The sequence below is a fragment of the Chionomys nivalis genome, chromosome 17 (assembly GCF_950005125.1).
Source record: "Chionomys nivalis chromosome 17, mChiNiv1.1, whole genome shotgun sequence".
Taxonomy (NCBI): Eukaryota; Metazoa; Chordata; class Mammalia; order Rodentia; family Cricetidae; genus Chionomys; species Chionomys nivalis.
Window position 1 is genome coordinate 34,957,070 of NC_080102.1, and position 27,913 is coordinate 34,984,982.

Consider the following 27,913-nt stretch of genomic DNA (forward strand, 5'->3'; position numbering starts at 1 on the left):
CAGAAAGCTTCCTTAGTAGATATTTTAAGACAGGCGAAAATTGTCCATTATAATGCTGCTCAATGAATTTAACAGTAGCCAAATGTGCAATGCGTTTCATCCCAACAGAGAGAAACAAAAGGATTAAATTGAGAGAAATTACTTTATTATACTAAAGCAAATAAAATTAGTATACTTGATCCTTAAGAGTAGAAGCCTTTGCAAGAGTCTTTCTCCAAGGCAGAAAGGTTCTAGTTTCCCTTCAGTAATCAGTAAGGCCTGCTAAAGGGATAAGGGCCCACTGTAGCACACATTTTATCAATATGCACAGGAAATAAAACTCCATGTGGAAATTTTGCAAAGCAAAATTCTATTCTAAGGCATAAGGCGCTCCCTCATATAATTCACCGCATCATGTATCTCAGACTCTAAGTATGTATAATACCACTGTGTTAAATGCCACTCTAATGTTCACAAAAGGGCTCCAGGTAATGACCTGATTACAGTTCAAGATGCATGTTAAGAGAAAACCAACTCCTGTAAACTAACTTCTAACATTCACATGTTCATCATGGCATGTGTGTACATACCCAACCTGCATACAAATAAATGTTAAAAACAAAGAGCCAGGTGGAGATGGCACACAAATTTAATCCCAGTACTTGAGAGGCAGGGGCAGGCAATCTCTGTGAGTTCAATGTCAGCCTGATCTACAGAGCTAGTTTCAGGACAGCCAAAGCTACGTAAAGAAACTTTGTCTCAAAAAAAACAAAAACAAAAAACAAAAAAACAAAAAAGAAACAAAGGAAGAAACAGTCTAAAAGAAAATCCATACTCACCATGTTGGGCATTCCCCCACCAGGAACTGTCTTTTTGTCCATTGTAAATGGAGATAAGCTATTTGATAGTACAGTCTTTGTCTGAATTGGGAGACCAAGGCCACTCGCTCCAATCTGCTGTCCAGAATTCTGAGCATATGGTGAACCATAAGGACTGGGATTGTTCATCATTCCCATCTACGTAAAATTAAAAACATTCTCCATATTACTAAGACATCGCCATTTCCATACTTCATGTTCTATATTACAAAATCATTTTAAAACAAATCCTCTGATTATATAAAGAAAACACACTGAAGGGCCCAGCAAGATGGCTTAGCAGGTAAAGATGCTTACTGCAAAAGTCTACCAACCTGAATTTGATCCCCTGCGCTTGTAAAAGAGAAAGGAGATCCAAGCACTCAGGAGGCAGAGGCAGACAGATCTCTGAGTTGGAGGCCAACCTGGTCTACAGAGTGAGTTCCAGGACAGGCTCCAAAAAAAAAAAAAAAGTAAAAGGAGAAAACTGACTTTACAAATTTAAGAATGAACAAAATTAAAAAAAGTGTATTCTTATCAGAGTACATTTCACTGACCTAGGTATAAAAAAATAAAAAGTAAATTAAAAAAAAATAAAAACTGAGTACCAGCTAGAGGCTGAAGGATCAGAAACTGCAAGATCATCCTTAGCACAGAGCCAGAGCTCAGAAAATAAGATATCTTCCATGTGTTCAGTTTACCTGGAGCCATCCTACTACACAATGATTAACTGAAAATGTTAAGTAGTTTTTAAAATTATGTTTATTTATTTGTATATTTACGTTTGCACATGCACACACACTTGCATGCACATAATTACCACAGGGCACGTGTAGAAGTTAGAGACTACCTGAATAGGTAAAGGAAAGTTTCTTTGCCTACTAAAACATCTCAAAGGCAACTCTCTCACTAGACTTGGATCTCTCTGATTAGGCCAAGGAGCCTGATCATCACCTCTTCATAGTTGAGATTAAAAGCCCATGCCATCATAGTCAGTTTTTTACATGTGTGTTGGTGACTAGTAAGTCCCTATATTTGTGTGGCAAGCATTTTACCAAGTAATCTTTCTCAAAGACCTACCCCCAAAACTACATTTTCATAATGGGTTTCTTTCTGTGAGGCCTGTAATTCCAGTCCTTAGAAAGAAGCAGAACTACTAGTTCCATGTCAGGCCACTTGTATGCAACTATCTGATATTAACTTACAAACAAACAAACAAAAAAAATCAAAAAGATGCAATTTTTAGTTTTCCTTTAAGTTGTACCACTTATACCCTTTTCGACACATTCTCACTATGCAGACAAAGCTGGCCTTAGAAGAGTAATCCTCCTACTTCAACCTTCCCCCAAGGGCTGAATCATAAACATCATGTACCACCACAGGTGTTTATTTTATGTGTGTGAGTGTTCTGACTGCATGTACGTCTTTGCACCACTTGCATGTAGTGCCTCTCAAGGCCAGAAGAGGGCATCAGATCCCTGCAACTAGAGGTTGGCCAACATATGTGTTTCGAATGTGTCTGGGTTTTCTGGAAGAAGAGTCATTCCTTCAGTCCTTAGCTTTTAAGTTTTAAAGTACTAATATTTATTCTAAAATAATTTTAATGATGTCCATGCCTATAATGAGATACAATTCATTCACAATTGAGTCCCTAATTAAAATGGGTATTCATTGAGACATGGAAAGCTATTTTACCACAGAACTTTAAATGAACAATAAAAGAACAAGAAACAAAATGTTTATAAAAGTTCACAAAAAAAACCACAGAAATCTGTAACCTACCTTAGTATCTTTAAGTAATTATAATATGCTTATTCATATATATCTCAATACAATCTGGTGGTTTTTTTTTTTTTTTTCCAGAATTGTACCTTCCCATCATTATACCTTCTGGCCCTTTGAAGTTTTCTTTCTCCCCCACCAAATAGTATAAGATGAAGCTATATTTGTATCTGCTACACTGCTATCCCATCTTGTCCAATTATTCACTGTTATACAGGTATACCTAACCTGAAAAGGCAGAGAAAGGACTAATGTTGTGCTCCCAGACTTAAACATTCTATACTGCAGGGAGGTTCTCAAATAAAAAGAAGCTATAAACTCAAGAAGTCCCTGAAACTGACCAGATTCACTAGATCCCTATTTGCCAGAGTAAGCAATAAATGGTAAGAGTTCCCGGCCCCCCAACACAAGCTGAGCTGCAAAGACAACTCTCAGGAGAAAAAGCAACAAAGAAGACTAGGATGACAGACCAGCTGCAGAAACCAACCAAGTTGCCTGGAAGTTTAGACCAACTGAGCCAATTGGAAAGAACACTCTCCAACCTGTTGAACTCCCCTCAGGCAGTACAGGTTCACAGCTTTGTGAACTGTTGTTACCCATCCTGAGATGAGCTTTGATGATGCAGTGGTCTTTGAGTCATTTCTTCTGTAAGCAACCCTTCACCCACATTCCTATAAGCAATCCCAACAAAGCTTACTGGTTCACACCAAATTGGCCTCTGGTGATATCTATACTTTGGTCAGTGATTACCTACCTGGTTAAGCAGACCTCCTGTGTGTTTCATCTCCCCAGGGAAAGTTATGCCATACAACAACCAGAAAATTACAAGCAAAAGAAACCCCACCCCACAAAAGCCTCTGGAGCATCATTATTCCTTTGCTAAAAAACAGCCTTACACATATTAAATATCTAGTAATACTTAAGTTGCTGCAGAAAGTTAGGAATGTAGTAAGTAATATGAATACTCACATACATTACAAAAACAAAACAAGGGGGCTATAAAGATGGCTTAAGCAGTTAAGAGCATTTGTTCTTGCAAATGATCCATATCCCAAGAAGAATCTACATAGTAGTTCACAACTTTATATAACTCCAGTCCCAGGGAATATTCTTCTGGTTTCTAATGGCACCAAGCATACATGCACACGAAAACAACAACAAAAGCACTCTACCAGGCAAGCTCAAGCTTGTAATCTCAGGAGGCTGGAACAAGGGGACTGAATTTGATAAACTCTTGAGTTTGACACTCATCCATCACAGGTGCTGGAAACCAAGTTCAGGTCTTCTGTAAGAGCAGTACAAGTTCTTAACTAGTGAGCCATCATCTCTCTACTCTAAAATACTCTCTTAACCTAAAATCTTAAACATCAAGAACTCTTGGTGCTAGAGATATTCATTGATATAGTTCATGCTTGCCATGCATAAATCCCTGGGTTTGACCTCTCTGGACCCCATAAACCACATGTGGGGTACATGCCTGTAATCTCAGCATTCAGGAAGTGGTGGCAGGAAAATCGGTATTAAACAGGGAGCTGGAGGTCAACCTGCTATATTGAGAGCCTATCTTAAACAGCAAAAACTCTTCTAACATTACATACAAAAAGCTATCCACCAATTGATGCACAGAGTAAACTCCAAAAGTTATATTATCACTCCTGTTTTGGGAAACTGAATTGTATCCCTAAAACACACACTTACTTGAATGGTTAAAACTCAGAAGTATTTGTGGGGTGCTGTGATCAATCCTAGGGTCTTGTTCATACTAAGCACACATTCTACACTAAACTCTGAAACTACCTAAATTTGGCAAGATTCATCCCACTACAACCGCATATTTTGAGATAGCATCTCACTATGTAGCTCTCACTGTCCTTGAACTCTCTATGGTAGACCAGGCTAGATTTTAATTCAGAGATTGATCCATTTGGTTGTGCCCTGGGATCAAAAGTGTGCAACACCATACTCAGCTTAAGATTTATTTCTTGCCAGGCAATTATGCAAGCCTTTAATCATAGCATTAAAGAGGCAGAGGCATGTGGATCTGTGAGTTTGAGGCCAGCCTGGTCTACAGAGGAGAGTTCCAGGACAGCTAAAGTTACACAGAGATATCTTATAGAGAGAGAGGGAGAGAGGGAGGGAGAGAGAGAGAAGCTCCAGGAGAGAGCAGTAATTTGTGTTTTGTTCACTGCCATGTATTCAATTCCTGAATCAAGGAGGATATAATCTGTAAGTATAAAAAGACTGGGAAAATGTCTCAGTATTTAGAGGACCTAAGTTTGGTTCCTATCAGAAGGCTCACAACTGCCTAAAATGCCAGCTGCAAGGGGGAACCCAATGCCTCTGACTTCCAGCCTTCACTAATATATCATATAATGCAATAAAAAGTGTGTGTGTGTGTGTGTATATATATGTGTGTGTGTGTGTGTGTATATATATATATATATATATATATATATATATATATATATATAGCTTAAAATTGGGCAGTGGTGATGCACACCCTTAATCCCAGCACTTGGGAGGTGTGCGTGGGGGGGGGGGGGGTTGGATGGGTCTGGAGCTCTAGGACAGTCAGAGATACTCAGAGAAATCATGTCTCAGAAAAAAAATAATAAAAATATTCGGCGTGAGGTGCACACTTTTGATCCCAGCACTTGGGAGGTGGAGGCAGGGGGAATCTCTGTGAGTTCAAGGCCAGCCTGGTCTACAGAGGGAGTTCCAGGACAGGCTCCAAAGCTACATAGAGAAACCTTGTCTCAAAAAACCTAAATAATTCGAGACCAGCCTGGCCTACTAGAGCTAGTTCCAGGACAGGCTCCAAAGTCACAGAGAAACCCTGTCTCAAAAAACCAAAAAACACCTAAATAAATAAATAGCCAAACAAAATGTGTGTGTGTGTGTGTGTGTAATATCACTTAAAGAGAAGGTCCAGTGAGTAAAAACGATTGCCATGCAAGTCTCATAACCTGTGCTCAGCTCTACAGAACTCCTATAAAAGCCTGATGCAGTGATACGACCATCTATATTCCCAGCACACCTATGGGAAATGGGAGGCAGAAACAGGAGAATCCACAAAAACTTGAAATCCAAGCAGAATGGAAAAAAAAAATCCCTCTTCTCAAAGAAAGTGAAATAATAAGGGAAACTTGAACACTGTCCTCCACACATAACTGTGCCCAACCTTACACACAAACATAAAAACATTAAAAATACACTTGTTAAGTGTGAAGAAGGAAAAAAATGATTTCATTTTTTGGAGTCATGGTTTCACAGTACATTCCCAGCTAACTTGGAACTCACAGAAATCCAACTGCCTCTGCCTCTCCCAAGTGATGGGATTAAAGGTGTCTACCACCACTCTGCCAAGAAAAAATTTTAAAACAGAAGTAGTCAGTCTGCCTAAATCAACACTGCTGCTCCCAAAGCCATAGGTTACTAAATGAAAGTCTCAGTGCCAGATAAGAACTATCTCCCCATGAGCTGCTGGTCAAAGATGCTTCAGAAGCCACCAATACAGAGTTTTTCCAATGGTTTTGATTGCCCACCTGAACTAGATGGTAGGGCACTACTAGCGAAAACCATATTTTGGTTGCAGAACATGAAGAAATCAAACTGGAAGTTTCCTCCCTGCTGACTATCTTTCATAGTGCCTGAAGGTTAATGCAGGGAGCTGCTAGTAAGAAAAGTCATCAACGATTTTACCAAGCTATGCACCTTGCAAGTTACAACACAAACCTTCCAGGTAAGACAGTCCCAATGCTACAACAGTATCCTTACTATTTAGGAAGGTAAACCACAGATTTCTGGCTGGATTTCAGGTCTGCTGCAGAGGAGGAAATTCATGCCTCATACTGTAAAAACCTATAGCAGCCCATAGCTATTTGCTAACTAAATGAATATGGTATCAAAGAACATTCTTAGTATTTTTGTTTATACCTATACACTAGTGCTACTGTAAGCCTTGATTTTTGGTCAGAGAAGTTTCTTTCTGCACTGAACAATGGTTAATGCAGACTCACATTAATCTCAACAGGTCAAGGTGCTTAGAATAAGTCACTGTTGAGTGTTCAGTAGTGACAAATGGGATAATTAATATCACCCCCAGACTCAAGGAACATGAAGAAGGACCACTGCAAAATGCCAGACACAATAGGACTATTAGAATAAAGAACTTGCAGCAAATGTGATTACTTGAACAAGATCTGCACAAGAATCAGTAAAAATGGTTCAGTGTATGCCTGCACTTCTGAGGACCAGAGTCCAACTAGAATCCATTAAAAGTGAAAAGAAGAGAATAAAATTCCAGTTGTTGGGATCTCCATACACTTGCTGTAGCATACAATGCACACCCACATTATTTTTAAAAGAGGTGGGAAGGACCTGTACAAGATAGAGCCCATTAGTATTTCATCATGGATGGGGAGAAATTTATTAATGGTAGTTAATGGTTGCTAGGGAAGGAAAATTCATTTACTACAGTGTTATAAGCACGGGAGAGCTGCCCATGTTCCAGTAAGCAATACCATGCTCATACATGCATTCTAACTAAACTCAATGGGTCACAAGCAACAATAAAAAGGCACAAAACAGCTGGGTACAGTGACCTATGCTCTTAACTACAGCATTACAGAGGCAGGGAGATCTCAGTTCAAGACCTGTCTGATCTATGTAGTGAATTCTAGGTCAGTCAAAGATGCACTGTCTCAAAACAACAAAAAACTCACCCAAGACCAACATCTGGTTACTAAACTACCTAGAATGCTAGTTACACTTTCATAGGTTTTCTCCCACCACCCTTTATTTAAATCCTCAATATCATCAACTATGAATAATGTTTAAAGTGAAAGATACCTACCCTCACTCACCCTTCCCATCCTCCTAAATGTTAGGCTAGAGTGAATAAAAACTTTAAGATGGGGAACAGGGGAGCTGATTAAACCATAGATGGTGGGTCATAAGAGGCAGAGGCAGGAGAGCCACTGAGGTCAGCCTGGTCTACATTGTGAGTTCCAGCCAACCAAAGTGTATAAGACCTCGTATTCTACATTTTTTTATACTAGCAGTAAGCAAAAAGAGTTGGATTCCAAAAAAAAAAAAAAAAAAAAAAAACAACTGGAGTTACAGGCAGTTGTGAGCCACTTGTGTGTGCTAGGAACTGAACACCAGAGTTCACACAATAATAGCCCAAGATCTATTCTTTTTTTTTTTTTTTTTTTTTTTTTTGGTTTTTCGAGACAGGGTTTCTCTGTGGTTTTGGAGCCTGTCCTGGAACTAGCTGTGTAGACCAGGCTGGTCTCGAACTCACAGAGATCCACCTGCCTCTGCCTCCCAAGTGCTGGGATTAAAGGCGTGCGCCACCACCGCCCGGCTTCCAAGATCTATTCTTAATAAACACATGCAGACATACACAGGCATACATGGGCTTCTAAAAAGTAGAACAAATAATTTTTCTACCTGAACAGTGTTAATATCTACTATCTTAAAATTGCACTTTTACAAGGATAATAATATGAATCCTAAAATGAGTTGAAAATACTATAATATTTAGAACAAAAAGATTTGAAATTATAGGTAATTATTTTGGAATAATCATGAAGATACAGGATACCAATCAAACGTAAAACGAAGTATTTTCTATAAATTTAGTAAAAGAGCTTCTTAAGACTTACACCAACACATTAGATCTTTGGCACATAAACACAAGAATAAATGAATAACTTCAAGCACTTCCTGCATCACTGAAACAGCCAAATGGGTACTTCTTAAATAAACAAAAACAGAACTCACCTTAAGAGGCTGGGGGCCTCTCAATCCTGCTTGTCCTCCCACCATCTGAGGAGAGCCCTGCTGTAGTGGTTCAGTCAATAAACTGCCAGCATTGCCCATGCCTGGGTTGGGGTATTGCATATTCGGCCGTCCCCGTCCTGCTCCAATTGAACCATTCATGACTTGATTGGGTATTATCCCTTGTCCATTTCCTGCAGCCAACATTCCAGGATTCATGCCAGCATTCATCCCTGTGCTCATTCCCATGGCAGGCTGATTCACTGGACTGTTCATCATACCTGTGGTAGACTGTGTAGGACCCTGATTTGGTCCACTACTGCCCATCCCCATGTTAGGAGAAGTCAAGCCTGTCTGTGCCATCGGACTTTTGACCATGCTATTTATCAAACCTAATCCAGGGCTGTTCTGTTGGGCCTGGCTGGCCATAACTTGACCTGGCCCACCAACCCCCATATTGAGGTTAGGGGAACTACCAGACCGTAGCAATTCTGACAACTGTTTATGTTTAGAGGCTGCATCTTGTACTATGCCAAGACTTGTCTGGAGCTGACTAATATCGCCACCATTGGTGAGTCCCAATTCCGTAGAGTTGATTAATTCATCTGGTAAATCATGTTCCAGGTCAAACAGCGAACCAAAATCTAAAAGCAAATAGAAAAGATAAAGGTTAAGTTTTACACAACCCAAATCAGAAGTGCATAAGACAGTCTGATTTTTGTTAAGTATAAATTAATCTTATCGGGGGCTGGAGAGATGGCTCAGAGGTTAAGAGCACTGACTGGTCTTCCAGAGGTCCTGAGTTCAATTCCCAGCAACCACATGGTGGCTCACAGCCATCTATAATGAGATCTGGTGCCCTCTTCTGGCATGTAAGCATACATGGAAGGAATGTTGTATACATAATTAATAAATCTTTTTTAAAAAATTAATTTTATCTACACTCTCCATAGAAAACTACATGTTTAATTTTTGTACTGTGGTTTTTTAATATACTAATTATGCATTTTCTTAAAAAGAACTAATTTTGGTTAGACAAACTGGTTAAAAAACTTAAGAGCTGGCCGGGTGATGGTGGCGCACGCCTTTAATCCCAGCACTTGGGAGGCAGAGGCAGGCGGATCTCTGTGAGTTCGAGACCAGCCTGGTCTACAGAGCAAGTTCCAGGACAGGTTCCAAAGCCGCAGAGAAACCCTGTCTCGAAAAACAAAAAACAAAAAAAGCAAAAAAACAAAAAAAAAACTTATGAGCTATGCCAAAAATAAGACCAAGTGAAAAGGGGGTGAATGTTGGTACAATATCTACTAAATGAGTTGCTGAAAAGTTAGCATTAATAATCATTAAAAGGTGTGCTACACCAGATGGACAGCTCATTGAAGAATGGCAATCTCAGTTCATGCCCCAGAACCCACAAACAGAACTGAGTCCTTTAAGCTGTCCTCTGACCTTCAAACCCCCACACACACTGCACACCAACACACAAACTAATAAAAATGTTTTGTAAAAAGTTTATTTTTTTTAATTTATTTATTTTTTGTTTGTTTTTGTTTTTCAAGACAAGGTTTCTCTATAGTTTTGGAGACTGTCCTGGAACTAGCTCTAGAAGACCAGGCTGGGCCGGGCGGTGGTGGCGCACGCCTTTAATCCCAGCACTTGGGAGGCAGAGGCAGGTGGATCTCTGTGAGTTCGAGACCAGCCTGGTCTACAAGAGCTAGTTCCAGGACAGGCTCCAAAGCCACAGAGAAACCCTGTCTCGAAAAACCAAAAAAAAAAAAAAAAAAAAAAAAGAAGACCAGGCTGGCCTCAAACGCAGAGATCTAACATAGCCTCCCGAGTGCCAGGATTAAAGGCGTGCGCCACCACCACCAGGCAAAAACTTCATTTTCTAAATTTTACATTATTTATATGTGTTCCCTCAGAGACCAGAAGAGAGCATCAGATTTCCTGGAGATAAAATTACAAGTGGCTGTGCGTTGCCTAACTTGGGTGCTAGGAACTGAACGTAGTCCTGTGGAAGGGCAGGAAGGAGGTGCTCTTAACCACTCTTTCTAGTCCTTAAAAAAGAGTCGGGTGGAGGTTGTGTATGCCTTTAATCACAGAAGGCAGGAGGCAGATGCAGGTGGATCTCTGTGAGCTCAAGGCCAGCCAGCCTGGTCTACAGAGCTAGTTCTAGGACAGGTTCCAAAGCTACACAGAGAAACCCTGTCTTAAAAGAAAAAAAAAAAGGAAGAAACAAAAGAAAAACCTAAATTCAATATCATGTCTCATGCCTATAATCCTAGCACTCAGGAGGCTAAGATAGAACATTACATTACATATGCCAGGCGAGCTTGGCTACATAGTGAATTTCAGGCCGCCTAGGCTACAGAGTAAAACCTTGTCTCAAAAACCTGAAACTTTTGCAATTAAACTGAGCAATTCCAGTGTTCGTTAGAGGGAAAGTTAAAATGCAAACTAAATACTCTAATACATAGACAACCAATACAAGAATATGTGCAAGCAAATAGAATAAATTGTGAGCCACTGCCAATCTACTACTGCTTATCACTTCTCATATCAGAAGTATATGGTTCACTAGCAGAGTGGATTTGCTCACATATGACCTGTTCCTACACAACAGTTTGCCTTAACCAAAATTTAGGCAGGAGGGGTACAGAAGATTGCCACTGGGTATCCTTAACATACAGTCAATCTCTAGCTCACCCTAGAAGGTAGAGTATAAATTTGAGCTCTTCAATATTGGCACTTCACCATTTTACACCAACAAATTCTTTGTTGTATGGCAAAGGAAGAATATCTTATGGTTTTAAAATACCCAACAGTTACTTCTAAATTTGATTTCAAAACTTCAACCATCAGTTTGAAGTTTTCAAAGCTTCAAACACACACACACACACACACACACACACCAGTATTTTAGCCCAGTGTTACAGCACACTCCCAAAATTCCAGCACTTGGGAAGTGAATGCCAGAATAGGGGTTCAAGGTCTTCAGGAAACACTGTCTCAAAAATACCAGTTTCTAGGCATCATCAACTACAACCTGGTAGGCCAGGTTGTTCCTTGAAGTTTGCATTTTCTTTTCTTTAAAAGTTTCCAAATAGTTTTCACGTGGAAAAAGCACTAATGGAAACTGGGCATGATGATGCACACTTGTAATCTGTTGCACATCAGATTATTGGAAGATAGAGACGGGAAAATCAGAGGTTCAATACCAGCCTGTTCTACATGAAATCCTATCTAAAATTAAAACACATTACTGTGGGCTAGAGAAATGACTCAGCAATTAAGAACCAGAACTCAGAAACCAGTACCCACACTGGGCAGCTTACAAATGGCTTCCTGAATTATCTACACTCTCACAAGGATATCCATATCATTCACACAAACATAAAAAAAAAAATTAAAATCTTTTAAGACAAAATACACTAGTGGGTATTTAATAATTAAAGATACTTGAACCTACACAATAAAAAATTAGTCCAGGCTCTAGAGAAACGGATCAATGGGTATAAATGCTTGCTGATTAAGCTTGAAGTCTGAAGTTTGGATCCCCAGAACCTGTAATCCCAGTGGGAGAAAGGCAGAGACAGGGAATCAAGACCAAGCTGCCAAACAGATCAAATCTAGTTCCAATTTAGGTTCATTTAAATACCCTGCCTCAATATTAAAAAGCAGAGTGAGATCAAGGAAGACAACCCAAATTGACCCCAGACCTCCACATACACACGCTTACTTACATGTATATCCACGTGGATGCTAATATGCACACCACACATATAAACATACAAAAAAATTTAGTTCACTTCTGAATCATTTTAATGGCCGCCCACTTGACTCAATTAATATTATTAAGTATAACTCTTTTTTTTATTTGTTTTTAATTGTCTTGGAACTAGCTCTTGTAGACCAGGCTGGACTCAAACTCAGAGATTACCTGCCTCTGCTGGGAATAAAGGTGTGACCTGCCACCACCACCAGGCAAGTCCCAAATTCTCTAAGTAGTTGAGGATGATCTTGATCTTCCAATTCTTCTGCCTCCATCTCAAAAGTGTTAGGATTACAGTTGTGTGTCATCACACCTGATTTTATTTGGTGCTAGAGATGGAACTCAGGCTTCCTGTGTGCTAGGCAAGCAAGCTACTATGCCTAGCCCTAGAATCTATTTTTTTTTAACCTTCTTCTTTTAAAGAAACTTTCACGCCCTTTCTACCACAACAATGTAACAAATCATGCAGGAGCTGGCAAGACTGCCCAGTATGATGTGTACTATTGTAGCAGAGGATACAAGTCTGGTTCCTAATATCCAATTCACGGGGCTCAGAGTCATCTATATGTAAATTTCAGCTCTAGGAGACTTAACATCTTCTGGCCTCCGAGAGCAGTACATTCAAATGCACAAACACAGAGAGATACACAAATAATTAAAATAAACTGGGTGGTGGTGGTGGTGCAATGCCTTTAATCCCAGCACTCAGAAGGCAAAGGCAGGTGTGATCTCTGTTGAGTTTGAGGCCAGCCTGGTGTACAAGAGCTAGTTTTCCAGGACAGCTAGGGCTTTATACAGAGAAACACTGCCTCAAAAAATAAAAAATTAATTAGAAAACATTCATAGTTTGGAATATGAATTTTGAATAAAAGTGATCTAAAAAGATACCAAAGAATTGCTTAATATACTTTTTCTTCATTACTTCCTTGTTTATATTAAGTCGTTTCTTTTTTTCTGAGACAAGAGTTTCTCTGTGACCACACTAGTTGTCCTAGAACTCACTCTGTAGACTAGACTGTCTTCCAACTCAAAGAAATCCTCCTGTCTCTGCCTCCCAAGTACTAGGAGTAAAGGCATGCAACAACACTGTATTAAAATTATATATATTTTGTTATTTCCCACTGGAGTATCTAGGAAAAGTCTATTATCAGCATGCTGAACATAAAGTGAAGGAACTAAAATAACTTCAACTTCTTAAAATTTATACATCACAAACAATAGAAAAAAATTACAAAATAAACAAAGCAATAAAAATAGCAGGGGTTGCGGGGCGGTGGTGGCGCACGCCTTTAATCCCAGCACTTGGGAGACAGAGGCAGGCGGATCTCTGTGAGTTCGAGACCAGCCTGGTCTACAAGAGCTAGTTCCAGGACAGGCTCCAAAGCCACAGAGAAACCCTGTCTTGAAAAACCAAAAAAAAAAAAAAAATCGCAGGGGTTGTCTACAAAGACAGCAGCTCAGCTAGTAACGGCACCTCCCGCCAAACCTAAAACTGAGCTTGATCCCCCATACACAACATGGATTACATGTGGAAAGAGATTACACCGGACTCTCAAGATGTACAAATAAATATGGGGGGAGAAGTGTTAAAAAAAATTATAGGGAGCCAGGCCTTTAATCCCATCACTTGGGAGGCAGAGGTAGGTGGGTCTCTTTGAGTTCAAGACCAACCTGGTCTACAGATTGAGTTCCAGGACAGCCAAGGCTACACAAAGAAACCCCTTTTTTTTTTTTTAATAAAAAAAAAAAAAGGGCCAGGCGGTCCCAGCACTCAGGAGGCAGAGACAGGCTTATCTCTGTGAGTTCGAGGCCAACCTGGTCTACAAGAGCTAGTTCCAGGACAGGCTCCAAAACCACAGAGAAACCCTGTCTCGAAAAAAAAAAAAAAAAACACCCATAAACACAAAAGAAAAGTAGATGAAATTGGGGGGAAAAAATTTTTAAAGACAGTAAGAGCCAGGTGTGGTGATGCATTCCAGCACTTGGAAGGCAGAAATAGGAGGATCTATAACAATCTGAGACTAGCCTTTTTTTACAAAAGGAGTTCCAAACCAGCAAGGGCTATATAGTGCAACGTTGCCTCAAATAAACAATGAAATATAAACGCTCAGGGGGCCAGAATGACAACTCAGAAGATAAAAGCACTTGTTCTTGCAGAGGACCCAAGTTCAGTTCAAAGAACCCATACGACAGACAGCTCAGCCTCTTCTGGCCTTCCTAAGTACCAAGCACATAGATATACATGCAAGCAAGCACTCATACAAATGAAAAATAAATATCAGCTGAATGAGCTAGACAGGGCTCAATGGTTAAGAGCACTTGTTCTTGCATAGGACCTGAGTTTAGTTCCCACCACTACAGTTGTCAGTTCACAGCTACCTCTAACTCCAGCTCCAGGGGATTTTATACATTCTGCTCGTTCTACAAGCACACATACACATGTACCCATAAATGCACTCACATACACATAGACAAAAATGATTTTGTTTTTTAATCACTGTGTGTAATTTATTGCTGCACACTTCTTGATTTTCAATAAATGTCAGAGTTTTTTCAAAAGGAATACTACAGGAGTACAGATAAAGTATCATTTATTTTTAAAATCTCATAGAGGGGCTCACTTGCCCCACAGTCTGACCAACTGAATTCAAATACTAGAATCCATTTAAGGTAAGGGAAACAACTCCATAAAGTTCTCCTCTAACAACACACCAAATGTATACTCAATAAAGATTAAAAAATACTACTTTTTAAAGCATCCTGCCAGGCAGTGGTGACACATGTATTTAACCCCAGCACTCAGGAAGAGGCAGACAGATCTCTGAATTCTAGGCCAGCCTGGTCTACAGACGGGTTCCAAACAGCTATTAATAGTCTCTCCATGCAACTGATTCTGTGTACACCACCAACAGAAGACTCTTTCACCAACCACACTTCTATTCCAACAGTTTTTGCTGTGACAACCAAATGCCAAATTCCTTAGCATACTTGTCTTAACATCTTCTCAATATCCTCTTCCATCTGTTTCCATAAAAACACCAAGCACAAAGTATATAGTCCAGTCACATCATTTGTATTTACTTTACGTGAAATACCCTTCCTCGTGTGTAAGAAACCTAAGTACTTACAGTCTTAGCAACTTTGGTTCAAATCACATCAAGCTATATGAATTTTTCCAGCAATGTCCAAGACCCCTGTCTGAAATATTCCTATCTGCTTACCTTTAATCATTACCAGAGCATTGCTTGTAAAGAAACTGTGTAGACTACTTCACCAGATTCTACAGTCAAAAGTAAAAACCACCTTGGTTCACCATTATATCCCAAAAGCCTAATCCTTGATAAATACTCAGCATCTACTAGCTACAAAGAAACACAAAACAAATGAAGGTCAGGTGGTAGTGGTGATGGCTCACACCTTTAATGTGTGCAGAGACGGGTGGATCTCTGAGTTCAAGGCCAGCCTGGTCTACAAGAGCTAGTTCTAGGACAGGTTCCAAAAGCTACAGAGAAACCCCCCCTCAAAAAAAAAAAATTCCTGTTGTCTGCAAGATGTAGGGCTCTCAGCTACTTCTTCAGCACTATGTCTCCACACCACAATGACCCATGATGATAATGAACTAAATCTCTGAAAATGGTTAAGGTTCCATCACCTCATATGGCCAGGAAAGAATCGGGATACTTTATGTGAGTCCCAGCCATGTTGCAGGATCTAACAACAATGGGCCTAACTTTATTCCCAGGTGAAGTGACACTGAGGACAAAAAGATAAAAAGCACATAAGGGACCTAACACCTCCCCATCATACTGAGGAAAGGCTGCTGCTGATGCTATGGTTATCACTGTGGCTATGGGTTCTGCTATATGCTGTTAAGTTATAACATTCCTATATTATATTCATATTCATTCATTCATTCATATACACATACACACTTACTTCTCTTCCTATATGGTCTTAGTAAATTACCTACCTGTCTTCCCTAACTTGAAATTTGGGAATAATCTTAGATTTCTCCCTCTGGCTACTTATACTGGAAACAAAACCAAATTATGCCTCAGCCACTGAACTTCCAAACCTTCCCACTATTTTCCATCTTCTGTTTACTAGAGCTAGAATCCTTTAAATCTCACTTCTCTTACTGTCTTCTTCACAAGTTTTTTCATTTTAATATCTTGCACCCATTTAAATGACTATACTGTACAAATTAAACTTCTATAGGCAATGTTAGTCCCGAATAGTGAGTGGCTCAAGCAGAAGAGAAGAAATACCAGAGTTCACTATCAATCCAGGTAAGGAAGGAGATGGCTTAGTGAGTGAAGTGCTTGCCACTCAAGCATAGTTTGGGCCCTCAGGAGCCCTGTAAAAGCCAAGCAGTGACATTGTAATCCCCCAATTTTGAGGAAAGTAGAAAGAGGAGAATTTCTGAGCCTGTTGCTCAGATGTCTACCTTAAACCATGAATGAGCTTCAGATTCAGTGAGATCCTATCTCAAAATATAAGGTGGGGAGTAACTACAACAGACACCTCAAACCCACATATACAGGAACATGCAAGCACATACACAATGATAATTTTGCACTGTGACCAAGGTTTCTGGTTTTAGATATAAACATAGTTCTTAATCCTTAAACTAGGTGTTAATGGCTCAGATCTGTAATCCCAGTACACAGAAAGTTCAGGTAGGACTGTCACAGTTTGAAGCCAACTGACTTATAGTATAAGACTCTAATTCATTTATGTGTGTTTGTATACCCTCAGAACACCAAGCAGGTAGGAGATTCGGAAAAGATTTGAAGGGAACCTGACCTACTGGACTATTACAGTGAGTGACATGCCACCTTGTAGTACAGAATGAGACTTTGTCTCAGAACAACAACAAAAACAGTGCCTGAAGAAAGAGACAGCTCAACAGTGAAGAGCACACACGGTACCTCACAATTGTCTGTAACTCCAGTTTCAAAGGATTTAATGCCTTCTTCTGCTCTTCATGGTACCAGACAGACACACACATAGTGTGTATAAATGCATGCAGACAAAACACACATAAATAAAAACAAAATAAACCCATCTAGACAAGCAAATAAAAACTGGAAAAAAAAATTCTGCTCAATCACACAATTTCTGCAAAAAAAAAAAAAAATCATTCTTATTTTGAAAACTGCCAATAGAAACAATTTGCCTTCCAATTTCTCATACTGTTAATACCAATTACGCAGGGCAGCAGTGGTACACGCCTTTAATCCCAGGACTCAGGAGGCAGAGACAGGTGGATCTGTGAGATGGAAGAATAAGTTCCAGGCCAGCCAGAACTGAAACCGTCTCAAAAAACCCAGACAGCGCTGGGCGGTGGTGGCGCACGCCTTTAATCCCAGCACTCTGGAGGCAGAGGCAGGCGGATCTCTGTGAGTTCGAGACCAGCCTGGTCTACAAGAGCTAGTTCAGGACAGGCTCCAAAGCCACAGAGAAACCCTATCTCGAAAAACCAAAAAAAAAAAAAAAAAAACCCAGACAGACAGAGAGAGAGAACGGAGGAGCGGGGGTTGCTTTTTGAAACAGGGTTTAGAGAGATAGTGATCAAGTCCTTGTCTTTGCCCATTTTATCTGGATGTCCATTAAAATAAAAACCTACCACTAGCTGTGAGGTAGTGACACCTGCCTTTGATCCCAGCACTTGAGAGGTAGAGACTGGATAGAGAAAACCTGTGTGTGTTGAGGGGGAAAGACCTACCATTAATTTCCTATAGGAAGTGACACAACTAGTTAACATAGTGTGCACAAGGCCGGGCGGTGGTGGCGCACGCCTTTAATCCCAGCACTTGGGAGGCAGAGGCAGGTGGATCTCTGTGAGTTCGAGACCAGCCTGGTCTACAGAGCTAGTTCCAGGACAGGCTCCAAAACCACAGAGAAACCCTGTCTCGAGAAAAAAAAAAAAAAAAAAAAAACAGTGTGCACATTTGTGCAACATTAAGTGCTGTCTTGTTTAGTTTTATTTTGTCCCAGAGTCATTTTATATAGCCCTAGATAGAAACTTTAATACTTTGTAGCCTAGGCTAAACTCTTAACTGGAAATAATTAGTCTCATCCTCCTAGAGTTCTGGGATTATAGGTAAACACCCCACACATACAGCTTTCCTAAACCATTTTACAGTGAATTCTCACTTATTCCTCACTACAAACTATAATAGTGGGTGCTATGGGTAAAAAAAGATGATCCATAAGTCAGGTCATTGGCCCAAGGTTATTTAACAAAGCTATGGGATTCTCAACTTGTAGTCTAACTCTATTTAATCAATTCCCCTTTTCCCCCTCAGAGACAGGGTCTCACTATGTAGCTCTGGCTGTCTTGGAACTAGCTCTATACAGCAGGCTGGTCTCAAATTCACAGAGAGTCACCTTTCTCTATCTGCCAGTGCTGGGATTTTTTTGTTCATTATGTTTTTGTTGGTGGTGGCTTTTTTCTTTTTTGAGACAGGCTCTCACTACAAAAGCAGCCTTGGGTAGCTTAGAACTAGTTATGTAGACCATGTTAATCTCAGATTTTTCTCTCAACAAAATTGCAAACTGTTTTTTGGGGCATTTACTTTAAAAAGAATCTAAATTTAAACACAAATTTTATCTGTAGGGCTGGAGAAATGGCTCAATGGTTAAGAGTAATAGCTAAGAGTACTTACTGCTTTACAGAAAACCTGGGTTCAGGTCCCAGTACCCACATGACAGCTCCAATCTCAAGGGATCCACACCCTCTTCTGATCTCTGAAGGCACCAGGCACATACATACATACATGCATTCAAGTTAAATATTCAGACAAAATAAATCTAAAACTAAAAAAAATCCAAATTGCTAAGAGGCTTAATTAATCAATTATTATTTATTCTCTTAGCTCCCATTGTGTTTATGTTCATACTTATTATATCATGCTGTGGTGGTCAGAGAACAACTTTAAAGAGATGGTTCTCCTTTTTAACCTTAACATGGATTCTGATTGAACGCTGGTCTACAGGATTGCAAAAGCAAGTACTTTTACCCACTCAGCCATCTTGAAAGCCCCATTTTAAACTCTTCAAGAAATGAGCAGCAGTAAATCTGTATCAAAATTTCAAAAGGAAACTACTAACTATAATATGAAAACATCATATTGATTTGCAATATTTGCAAAAAAAATCAATATTGTTATTTTGATTTTTTGGTTTTAGTTCTTCAATTTTGTTTTAAAACAGGGCCTTCCTACATCATAGACCAGGCTGGTCTCAAATTCTCAATTGTCCCTGCCATCGCCTCCTCAGCGCTGGAATTATGGATGTGGACAAATGAACACACCCAACTCAAAATTTATTTATTTTCTAAAATATGTTAAGACTTCACAAATTTTCATGCCATCCTTTGTGGAGGGGCCACTCTGGTCTTTTCTGTATTGTTCCAATTTTAGTATATGTGCTGCCAAAGTGAGCACAAAATTTAATGTTTTAATTTGTCTTAATCTTTAGCATAAATTATTTAACTTATTCATTAATTTCACTAATGTTTATCACAGTCAAAATTAACTTCAAGTTAGGTATAACTCAGCATGCCTGCAGCCCTAGCTACTAAGGAGGATGAACTCCAAAGTCAGGTGAATATTACAGTTTCCACACCACCTAGGAAGACAGCAAGACCCCATCTCAAAAGAATCTGAAAACCACAAAATAATTATTTTCTGTTTCCCATAAATTAATTGTTGGGTATTATAAGCTGGCAGAATGGCTTTTTTTTTTTTTTTTTTTTTTTTTTGGTTTTCGAAACAGGGTTTCTCTGTCTAACAGCCCTAGCTGTCCTCGAACTAGCTCTTGTAGACCAGACTGGCCTCGAACTCACAGAGGTCCACCCACCTCTGCATCCGAGTGCTGGGATTAAAGGCGTGCGCCAGCACCACCTGGCTCCAGAATGACTTAATTGTTAGGGTTTTTTAGTGTTTGTTTTTTTGTTTTGTTTTTCGAGGCAGGGTTTCTCTGTAGCTTTAGAACCTGTCTTAGAACTAGCTCTGTAGACCAGGCTGGCCTCAAGACCCACCTGCATCTGCCTCCCAAGTGCTGGGATTAAAGGCGTGCACAACCACCACCTGACTCAACTTCTGAAGTGTTTTGGAAATTTATACCCCCACTTGTATCAGGCAACATTCTTCCTACACTTCCTCCCTTTCTTTAACCACTTAATGTCTACAAATATCATTATGCATTGATTTTTTTTCCTTATTTCTTTTTTTTTTGGGGGGGGGGGGTTCAAGACAGGGTTTCACTATGTAGCCCTGGCAATCCTGGAAGTCACTCTGTAGACAGCTGACCTAGACTGAGATGCTCTTGCTTGAGTGCTGAGATTAAAGAAGTGGGTCCCAACTGCCATGCTGCATTTATTTTCAAGTGTTTCAAATTATTTTCTTCAATGAATAGACTAAAGAAGGTATAAAATAAAATGTCCAAAAGCATCAAAGGCAGAAATCCTCTTCACCCTCCCTAGCATCAATTCACTGGACATGCTAATACAGTCTCTACTTAAGCAATAAAACACAAGCTCCTACTGGGAAAAGGTACCCATATTATAACACACAGGACTTACAACTTTAAAAAAATGCTATTTACTATCTTACTGTCAACCAAACAACCTTCTTGAGGTCTTATCAGTGAATTTACATGGACTTGAGAAAAAAAAATTTTTTTTTTTTTTGATTTTTTGAGACAGGGTTTCTCTGTGGTTTTGGAGCCTGTCCTGGAACTAGCTCTTGTAGACCAGGCTGGTCTCGAACTCACAGAGATCCGCCTGTCTCTGCCTCCCGAGTGCTGGGATTAAAGGCATGCGCCACCACCGCCCGGCCAGGTTTGAGAAATTTAAGGTACAGGACACAGTATTCTACTATACTGCACCACAATCAGCAATACCTCATTAAACCAAGGAGCTGTTTAACCTATCTGATTCCAAAACAACTCTAATACACACATTTCCTAACTAAAAAACAAAATTAAAATATAATCCCAAGGTCTGAGCTAGGAAAAAAAACTTTATTCCATAGAAGTATTCTAAATAGGATGGTTAAGTAACTTATACAATGCCACCCTAGAAAAATAAAAGACATTTTTAAAAAAAAATTGTGACTTGCTTCTGTAATCCCAACACTGGGGAGACAGAGGCAGGAAAACTGTAGCAAAATAATCATCCTTACCAGTTCTCTACATTAATCTAGTGGTCAACATAAGTATACTTTATATACTATCTCCTTGGTGCCTTTGAAATTGGGGGAGAAGTGACTGGGTTGGGGCATAACCCAAAGTCAATCCAGTTACTCACACAGTAGGGCTACAGGAGGAATCTTTACCCTACTTAATTGTGATAGGTCCTAAAACTATCACCCATCTTTACAGAGTGTGTTCTTAATTCAAGTGCTCACCTTTGGGGTTTTTTTGTTGTTGTCGTTTTTGTTTTTTCCAAGAACGGATTTCTCTGTATAACAGTCCAGGCTGTCCTGGAACTTGCTCTGTAGACTAGACTGGTCTCGAGCTCACAGCTGGGATTAAAGGAGTGCACCACTGCCTCCTGAAGTGATTTCCAAGCAGTGACAAAATGTTCAATGAGCAATAAAGGAAAAGGAGGAGAAAAAAGTCAACCCTCATCAGGTGAATCTGAGTAAAAAGCCAACCTGGCCAGCCTGGTCTACAGAGCAAGTTCCAGGATAGCCAGAGTTACACAGAGAAGCCCTGTCTCAAAAATGAAGGGGGATAGGGGGTGGAAATTACCTTCATCATTGCTCGAAAAATCAGCAGAAATCAGTTCTTCAATTACTCAAAAATTTATCTATTAACCTCTGTGACCAATTTTTTACAAAAAAAAAATAAATAAATAAAAAAGTTTACAAATAGCTTTCATTATCTTTTAGAGGAGAAAGGGTAGAACAAAACTATGCTTCAAACGGCACAAAGCACAGAAAAGATCTCTTTGAAGCCAGCCTGTTCTACACAGGACTGCCACAGCTACGCAGTGAGATCTCAAAATAATAATAAAAATAACTAAACATTATATTTCAAAGTTTTGCACAACTTATACCAAATTCAATTTTTCGGGGGGGGGGGGTGTAAAGGTGTAAAAGACATGGTTTCTCTGTGTAACAGCGCTGGCTGTCCTGGAACTCACTTTGTAGACCAGGGTGGTCTCAAACTGAAATCTGACTGCTTCTGCCTCCCAATGCAAAAGAATGGGCCACCTTGAATGGCCTGAATACAATTTTTAATGGATCAAATGCAAATACTGAAATACAAACATAAAAGTATGAAAACAAAAATATAAAAAGGTTTTTATTCCTTCCCATTTCATGACAAAACATAAAACTACACCAAGTCACTGGAATGAAGCAACCTGCCAGTTTTACAGTGTACCTAGGGGGTCCTCTTAATTCTGTATTAGTACCTAAACTTAGAAATTCCCAGCAATCCCAGCACTCAGAAGACAGAAGAAGATGAATCTTGTTGAGTTTGAGGTCAACCTAGTCTACACGGACAGTCCCAGAACAGCTTGTGCTGTTACACAGAGAACCCTATCTTGAAAACAAAACCAAAAACAAAATTTGGGTTTAAATACTTATCTATTCTGTAATACTTCAGTTTACAGTTTACCAATTCACTCGATCTAATTGCCTTTTTTTCTTTTTGGTTTTTCTAGACAGGGTTTCTCTGTAGCTTTGGGCTTTGGAGCCTGTCCTGGAACTAACTCTTGTAGACCAGGCTGGCCTAGAACTCACAGAGAGCCACCTGCCTCTGCCTCTTGAGTGCTGGGATCAAAGGTGTGCACCATCACTGCCGGGCCTAATTTGTTTTTTGTCTGTTTGTTTTCCCAGAGACAGTTTCCCTGTGTAGCCCTGGCTGTCCTGGAACTTGCTCTGTAGACCAGGCTAGCAAATTTACTTTTTTTTTTTTTTTTACTTTATTGATATTTTGCATACATGCATGTCTGTGTGAGGGTCAGACCCCCTTGGAGGTAGTTACAGGCAGTTTGTAAGCTGCCATGTGGGTGCTGAGAATTGAACCCAGGTCCTCTGAAAGACCAGCCAGTGCTCTTAACCACTGAAACATCTCTCCAGGTCCATGCTAATTTACTTTTTTAAAGTTTGTGGAGTCTAGAATTTCAACCAGCTCTAGATTAAACAAAAATCAGTCACAGTAAACAACTTTTACATTCTTAAAAATCAAAATATAGACACTCCAAGTTTTACTATCATACCTGTTTCTGTATGTAAAGAACTATTAAAAATGTAAATGGTTCCCTCCATAAGTTCAGAAGGGTACCATTTTCTTTGTACTCACTTCTTTAGTCAGAAATAAAACCAGAAACAGAGGCTTATACAATTTAAATTGTACACCATCTGTGTTTGGTGGTATAAACCCTTAATCCCACCAATGAGGAGGCAGATGCAGGCAGCTCTCTAAATTCCAGAAAAGCCGGGCGGTGGTGGCGCACGCCTTTAATCCCAGCACTCTGGAGACAGAGGCAGGCGGATCTCTGTGAGTTCCAGGACAGGCTCCAAAACCACAGAGAAACCCTGTCTCGAAAAACTAAAAATAAATAAATTCCAGAAAAGCCAGGGCTAGATAGTGATACCCTGTATCCAATTAAAAACAACAAAAAAAAAAAAAAAAAAAAAAAAAAAAAACGGCTGAAGAGATGAAGAGATGAGTTAGCGGTTAAGAGCTCTGGCTGCTCTTCCAGAAGACCCAGGTTCAATTCACAGTATCCAATGGCAGCTCACAACCATCCATAACTCCAGTTCTAGGGGACCTGGCAGCCATGGCAAAACAAGTCTGGCACTGTGGCACAGGCCTTTAATCCCAGCACTCAAGAGGCAGAGGCAAGAAGTTTGAGGCCAGTCTGGTCTACACTGAGAGTTGCAGTATATTCAGAGACGTATATATTCAAAAAGAGCAAAATATTAACTCGCTACAACTTTTAGAAAAAAGTTACTATTTACATAAAATTTAATACCAAGAATAAATCAATTTCAGTGTTGAATTTTTTTCATATTTGAGATTCTAGTAATTGGCGACAGGCAGTGGTGGCACACACCTTTAATCCCTGAACTTGGGAGGCAGAGAAAGTTCCAGGACAGCCAGGTCTACATAGAGAAACAAAACAAATTATGAAAAAAAGAAAAGACTCCAGTAACTGTATCCAAGGATATGCAAAGCAAGTTTCGCTTTTTAACCACAAAAGTTAGTCAAAGCTATACAAGTTAGCTAAATACATAGATTAGACATACACATAGAGAATACAGTAGTCCACCGGAACAGAAATGTTTGAATAGAACTTTAAGACTAAGCCACAAACTAGGACTTTTCAAAGTAATTCATTCAAAGTTTTCCATGCAGTATTTTAAGTTACTGGCTAGGTCAAATATGATAACTTGTGAACAGATTACAGAACTACATTATTGCATGGTGGGGGGGACGACAAAGGGGCATAGGAGAATGTCTGTAGACATTCTCTATACCTACAAATGAATAATGTCTATACGGAGAATTCTCATGACATAATATTTTAAGACTTCTCTGAGACTACACAAACTTCACCGCTGAATACTCCTGTACAACTAAAGTTAGAGCCTTTAAGAACACTGCAAGATTTGCCCTTCGCAATCGTTGCAGCCTAACAGACTCATGGTTCAAAGAATACAGCCTCTAGAAGCAAAGGAAAGCACCTGTTCTATCTTATTTTCATACTTTAATAGTCTTACTCAGAAACATGGTCAACAGTTCTTTACAAACTTACAGGGTACATTTAACCCCATTATGCACTCTCACTGGCAGATGGAGAGATGACGTTGAGCCTGTTCTCTGAGTTAAAGAGATGTTTGTAGTAAGGGGGAACATCTTGTGGACTGTCAGACACCAGCCATGATTCTTTTTCATTATCGTGGCCTCTCAAACAACTCAGCAAAAGAGAACCAGGCTGGTGACTATCATAATAACACTACTACACTAATAATGATAACACTAAACTAAGTAAGCAGAAAAAAGAACAGGATGACAGAGTCTCCCTGCATTTCTCCTAACAAAGGGGCAGAGTGGAGAAAAGAAACTCCTTGATCTTGTTAACTGAAACAGCAAAATTCCAAAAACTAAAACATACACAAAATTTACTATATATTTTCAAACTTATACAATCACTTTAGTTGGAAGTCCATGACAGGGGTTCTTTCAATTTCTAATCTCCATTTCTAATTACCAAATTCCAAAAAAGCTTTATCTTTTTCTCTTTCCTCCTAAATAAGTAACAGTAAGGTGCAAAGAAAATGCCTCAGGTCTCCTCACCTGATGACCGAGTCTGAGACATTTTGGTTTCACACCAAACAGATGTAAAATGAACTGTATTCCATCCTGATTCTTTAAGCAAGAATGGGGAATGGGAACCAAAGAATAGTATTTTGTTATACTTCATGGTACACTTCAAATCCTGGATCACACACACACTCCCTAAGATTTTTCTTCCAACCCATTCCTCAACAGAAAGGCTGCTCAGACCAAAAATTTTTGAAAATGGGAAAGCAAAGGAAAAGAATAAAGTGCAATACGAGAGAAAGATTTGAAATACCTCACTTACCAGTAGCACCAAAAAAAAAAAAAAAAAACTAAAAGTGCAGGAAAGTGCTTACACACAAGTGTACTGGCATTCCCCAAATTAACTTGCATGTGGCCAACAATAAAGGTCCATGCACCACCAACTCCAAGCACTTAATTCCAGAACACACAACGATGTGGAATGACAGTGTTGCAATGACTGTATCAGAAGGCAAAGAAAATGGTTGGGCTGCTGGACGTCCTCAACCAGCCCATTCAAACACCTTCAAAATTAAACTCTGGCCGAGGCACAGGGAAGACATACACAGAAACACCGAAAAATAAGGGTGCAACGACCAGAAAAAAACGAAGGGAAAGGTGGAAGGCCGGGAGTCCCGAGACTAACCTGTGCCGTCGCTGGCCGACGCCGAGAGGGCCGGAGACGAGAGTTTAGGCCGCTTGGCTGAAGGCGGCCCCGGTTCCACCACATTCTCGGCCATTTTTAATTCTTTCGGAGATACAGCCGAGGAAAAACGAGAATCCTGAGGAAATCTCTTCTTCGGCCCGGGGTCCCCGCCCCGCTCCTAAGGGTGGGCTCGGGAGCTCCGCCGCCACCCAAGGGGGGTGGGGGAAGTTCCTTTTTCTCTTCGCCCGGTTGCGGCGGCCGGAGAGGGATGCGGACTCAACAGAAATGGTAGGGGCAAGTGCGAGGGGCCGGGCCTGAGGAGGGCACAGCAACACTGATCCGACGGGCACGTCCGCTGCAGCGAATTCTCGGGAACACACAGCTCTACAAACGCAGTCCCCAGCCCGCCACGGCGGGCCCGTACCCAGCCGAGGTCTCTCGGAGCTCCGCCGCCGCCATCAGCCTCTTCCTCCTCGGCGCTGTCCTCCTCCTTCTCATCGCCACAAGGAGGCGGGGGCGAAAAAGGGGGAGAGGAGGAGGCGACCAGAGACACTCACCTCCTCCCGGTGCCCCCTCCCGGGCCTGCGCCCCCCTCCTTCTCCTCCTCCTCCTCCTGCTGCCGCTGCGCTCCGCGCCGCCGCTGCCGCACCGGCCCCTAATGGCCGCACTAAGCTCAGCCGAGCCGAGAGCCAGACTGGCGCCGCCGCCTCACATAGCGCAGCGGACGGCGGAGGCGCGGCGACAACGCCGAGCGTGGAGCTCGCCGGCCCGGAGGGCCAGGGGGGCCGGGCCGAGTAGGGCCGCCCGCCCGCAAGCCCGCGCTGACGCCGAGCCCACCGACGCGGCCTCCCCGCGCGCCGCGCTCTCCGCCTCCGCCCGCAAGCCCGCGGCGGAGAAATACGTAGGGGCCGCTCTCCGGCCCTCACCCCGGCAGCCAGGTGCCGGGAGCTCCCGCCTCTCCCCCCGGGGCTCGGCTCGGGGCCGCCCTGGACGGCGGGCAAAGGCGCCGCGGGGCGCGGGCTTATGTAATGGTCTCCCCCTTAGGCGTCGACGCCGGCCCGGGCCGCGGTGGGGGTGTGTGCGGGCAGGAGGGGGCTGGGGGTCGCCTCAGCCTGTGCGCCCCGGGCCCCCTGCCAATGTCTCGACCGCGGCCGCTGCTCTACGGCCCGGTCCCCTCCGCGCTCCCTGCTCCCGCAGTTCGCACTCAGGCGGGCGTCCCGCTTGTACGCCCGGTCCCTCTCGCTCTCTCTTCCCCCCCAGCCTAGCACACAAACAAGATGGCGGCTGTTGTTTCTTGCCTCTGCCGAATCCTCCTTACAGGATAGCGGTAGCGGCGGCGGCCGGAAATGAGCCAAGATGGGGGGGGGGCGGGTGAGGCAAAGAGAGGCGGGGCCGGGCCTCCGGGGGCGGGGCGGGGCGGGGCCTCGGTCTAGCAGCTCACACAATGGGGGAAGCGGCGCCGGGGGCGGTGCCGACTCCAATCACGGGATCCGCCCAAGGGCCCAACGCGGTAGGCGCTTCCGCAAACTCCCCCGGCGTCACTCGGTGGCTCCCTTTAAAGGGGAGGTCTTGAAGGAGGGGGGTCGGGAGGGTGGACTTAGAACGTATTTTCAGTCGGTGGACATTTACGGGAGAAGGTGCCTGGGCTGGGTCTCTGCGTAGAAGGCGGTGGGAGCTCAGGCGCTGCTCCGCGAACGAGCAAAGACACGATCGGAGCGCCCGAGTTTTGCCCTCGCAGGTTGATCGTTAAAACCCCATTAAGTCCGC

The 27,913-nt window shown here is 41.6% G+C and overlaps 1 protein-coding gene and 1 non-coding gene across 2 annotated transcripts in view; both read right to left on the reverse strand.

Annotated features, from left to right (window-relative positions):
- LOC130888524 (histone acetyltransferase p300) overlaps positions 1 to 27,446 on the reverse strand; it is a 71,139-nt gene extending 43,693 nt beyond the window's left edge. The window contains exons 1-3 of the mRNA XM_057791544.1: positions 26,147 to 27,446; positions 8,406 to 9,046; positions 819 to 995 (exon numbers count right to left, since the gene is read on the reverse strand). Coding sequence (XP_057647527.1) covers positions 819 to 995; positions 8,406 to 9,046; positions 26,147 to 26,240 — 912 coding nt within the window. The 5' untranslated portion in view covers positions 26,241 to 27,446. The remainder of the gene's footprint in view (positions 1 to 818; positions 996 to 8,405; positions 9,047 to 26,146) is intronic.
- Positions 19,515 to 19,622, reverse strand: LOC130889249 (U6 spliceosomal RNA). Its single transcript, XR_009058521.1, has one exon. It is a non-coding gene; the product is annotated as a U6 spliceosomal RNA (small nuclear RNA).
- Positions 27,447 to 27,913: the final 467 nt, after the last annotated feature.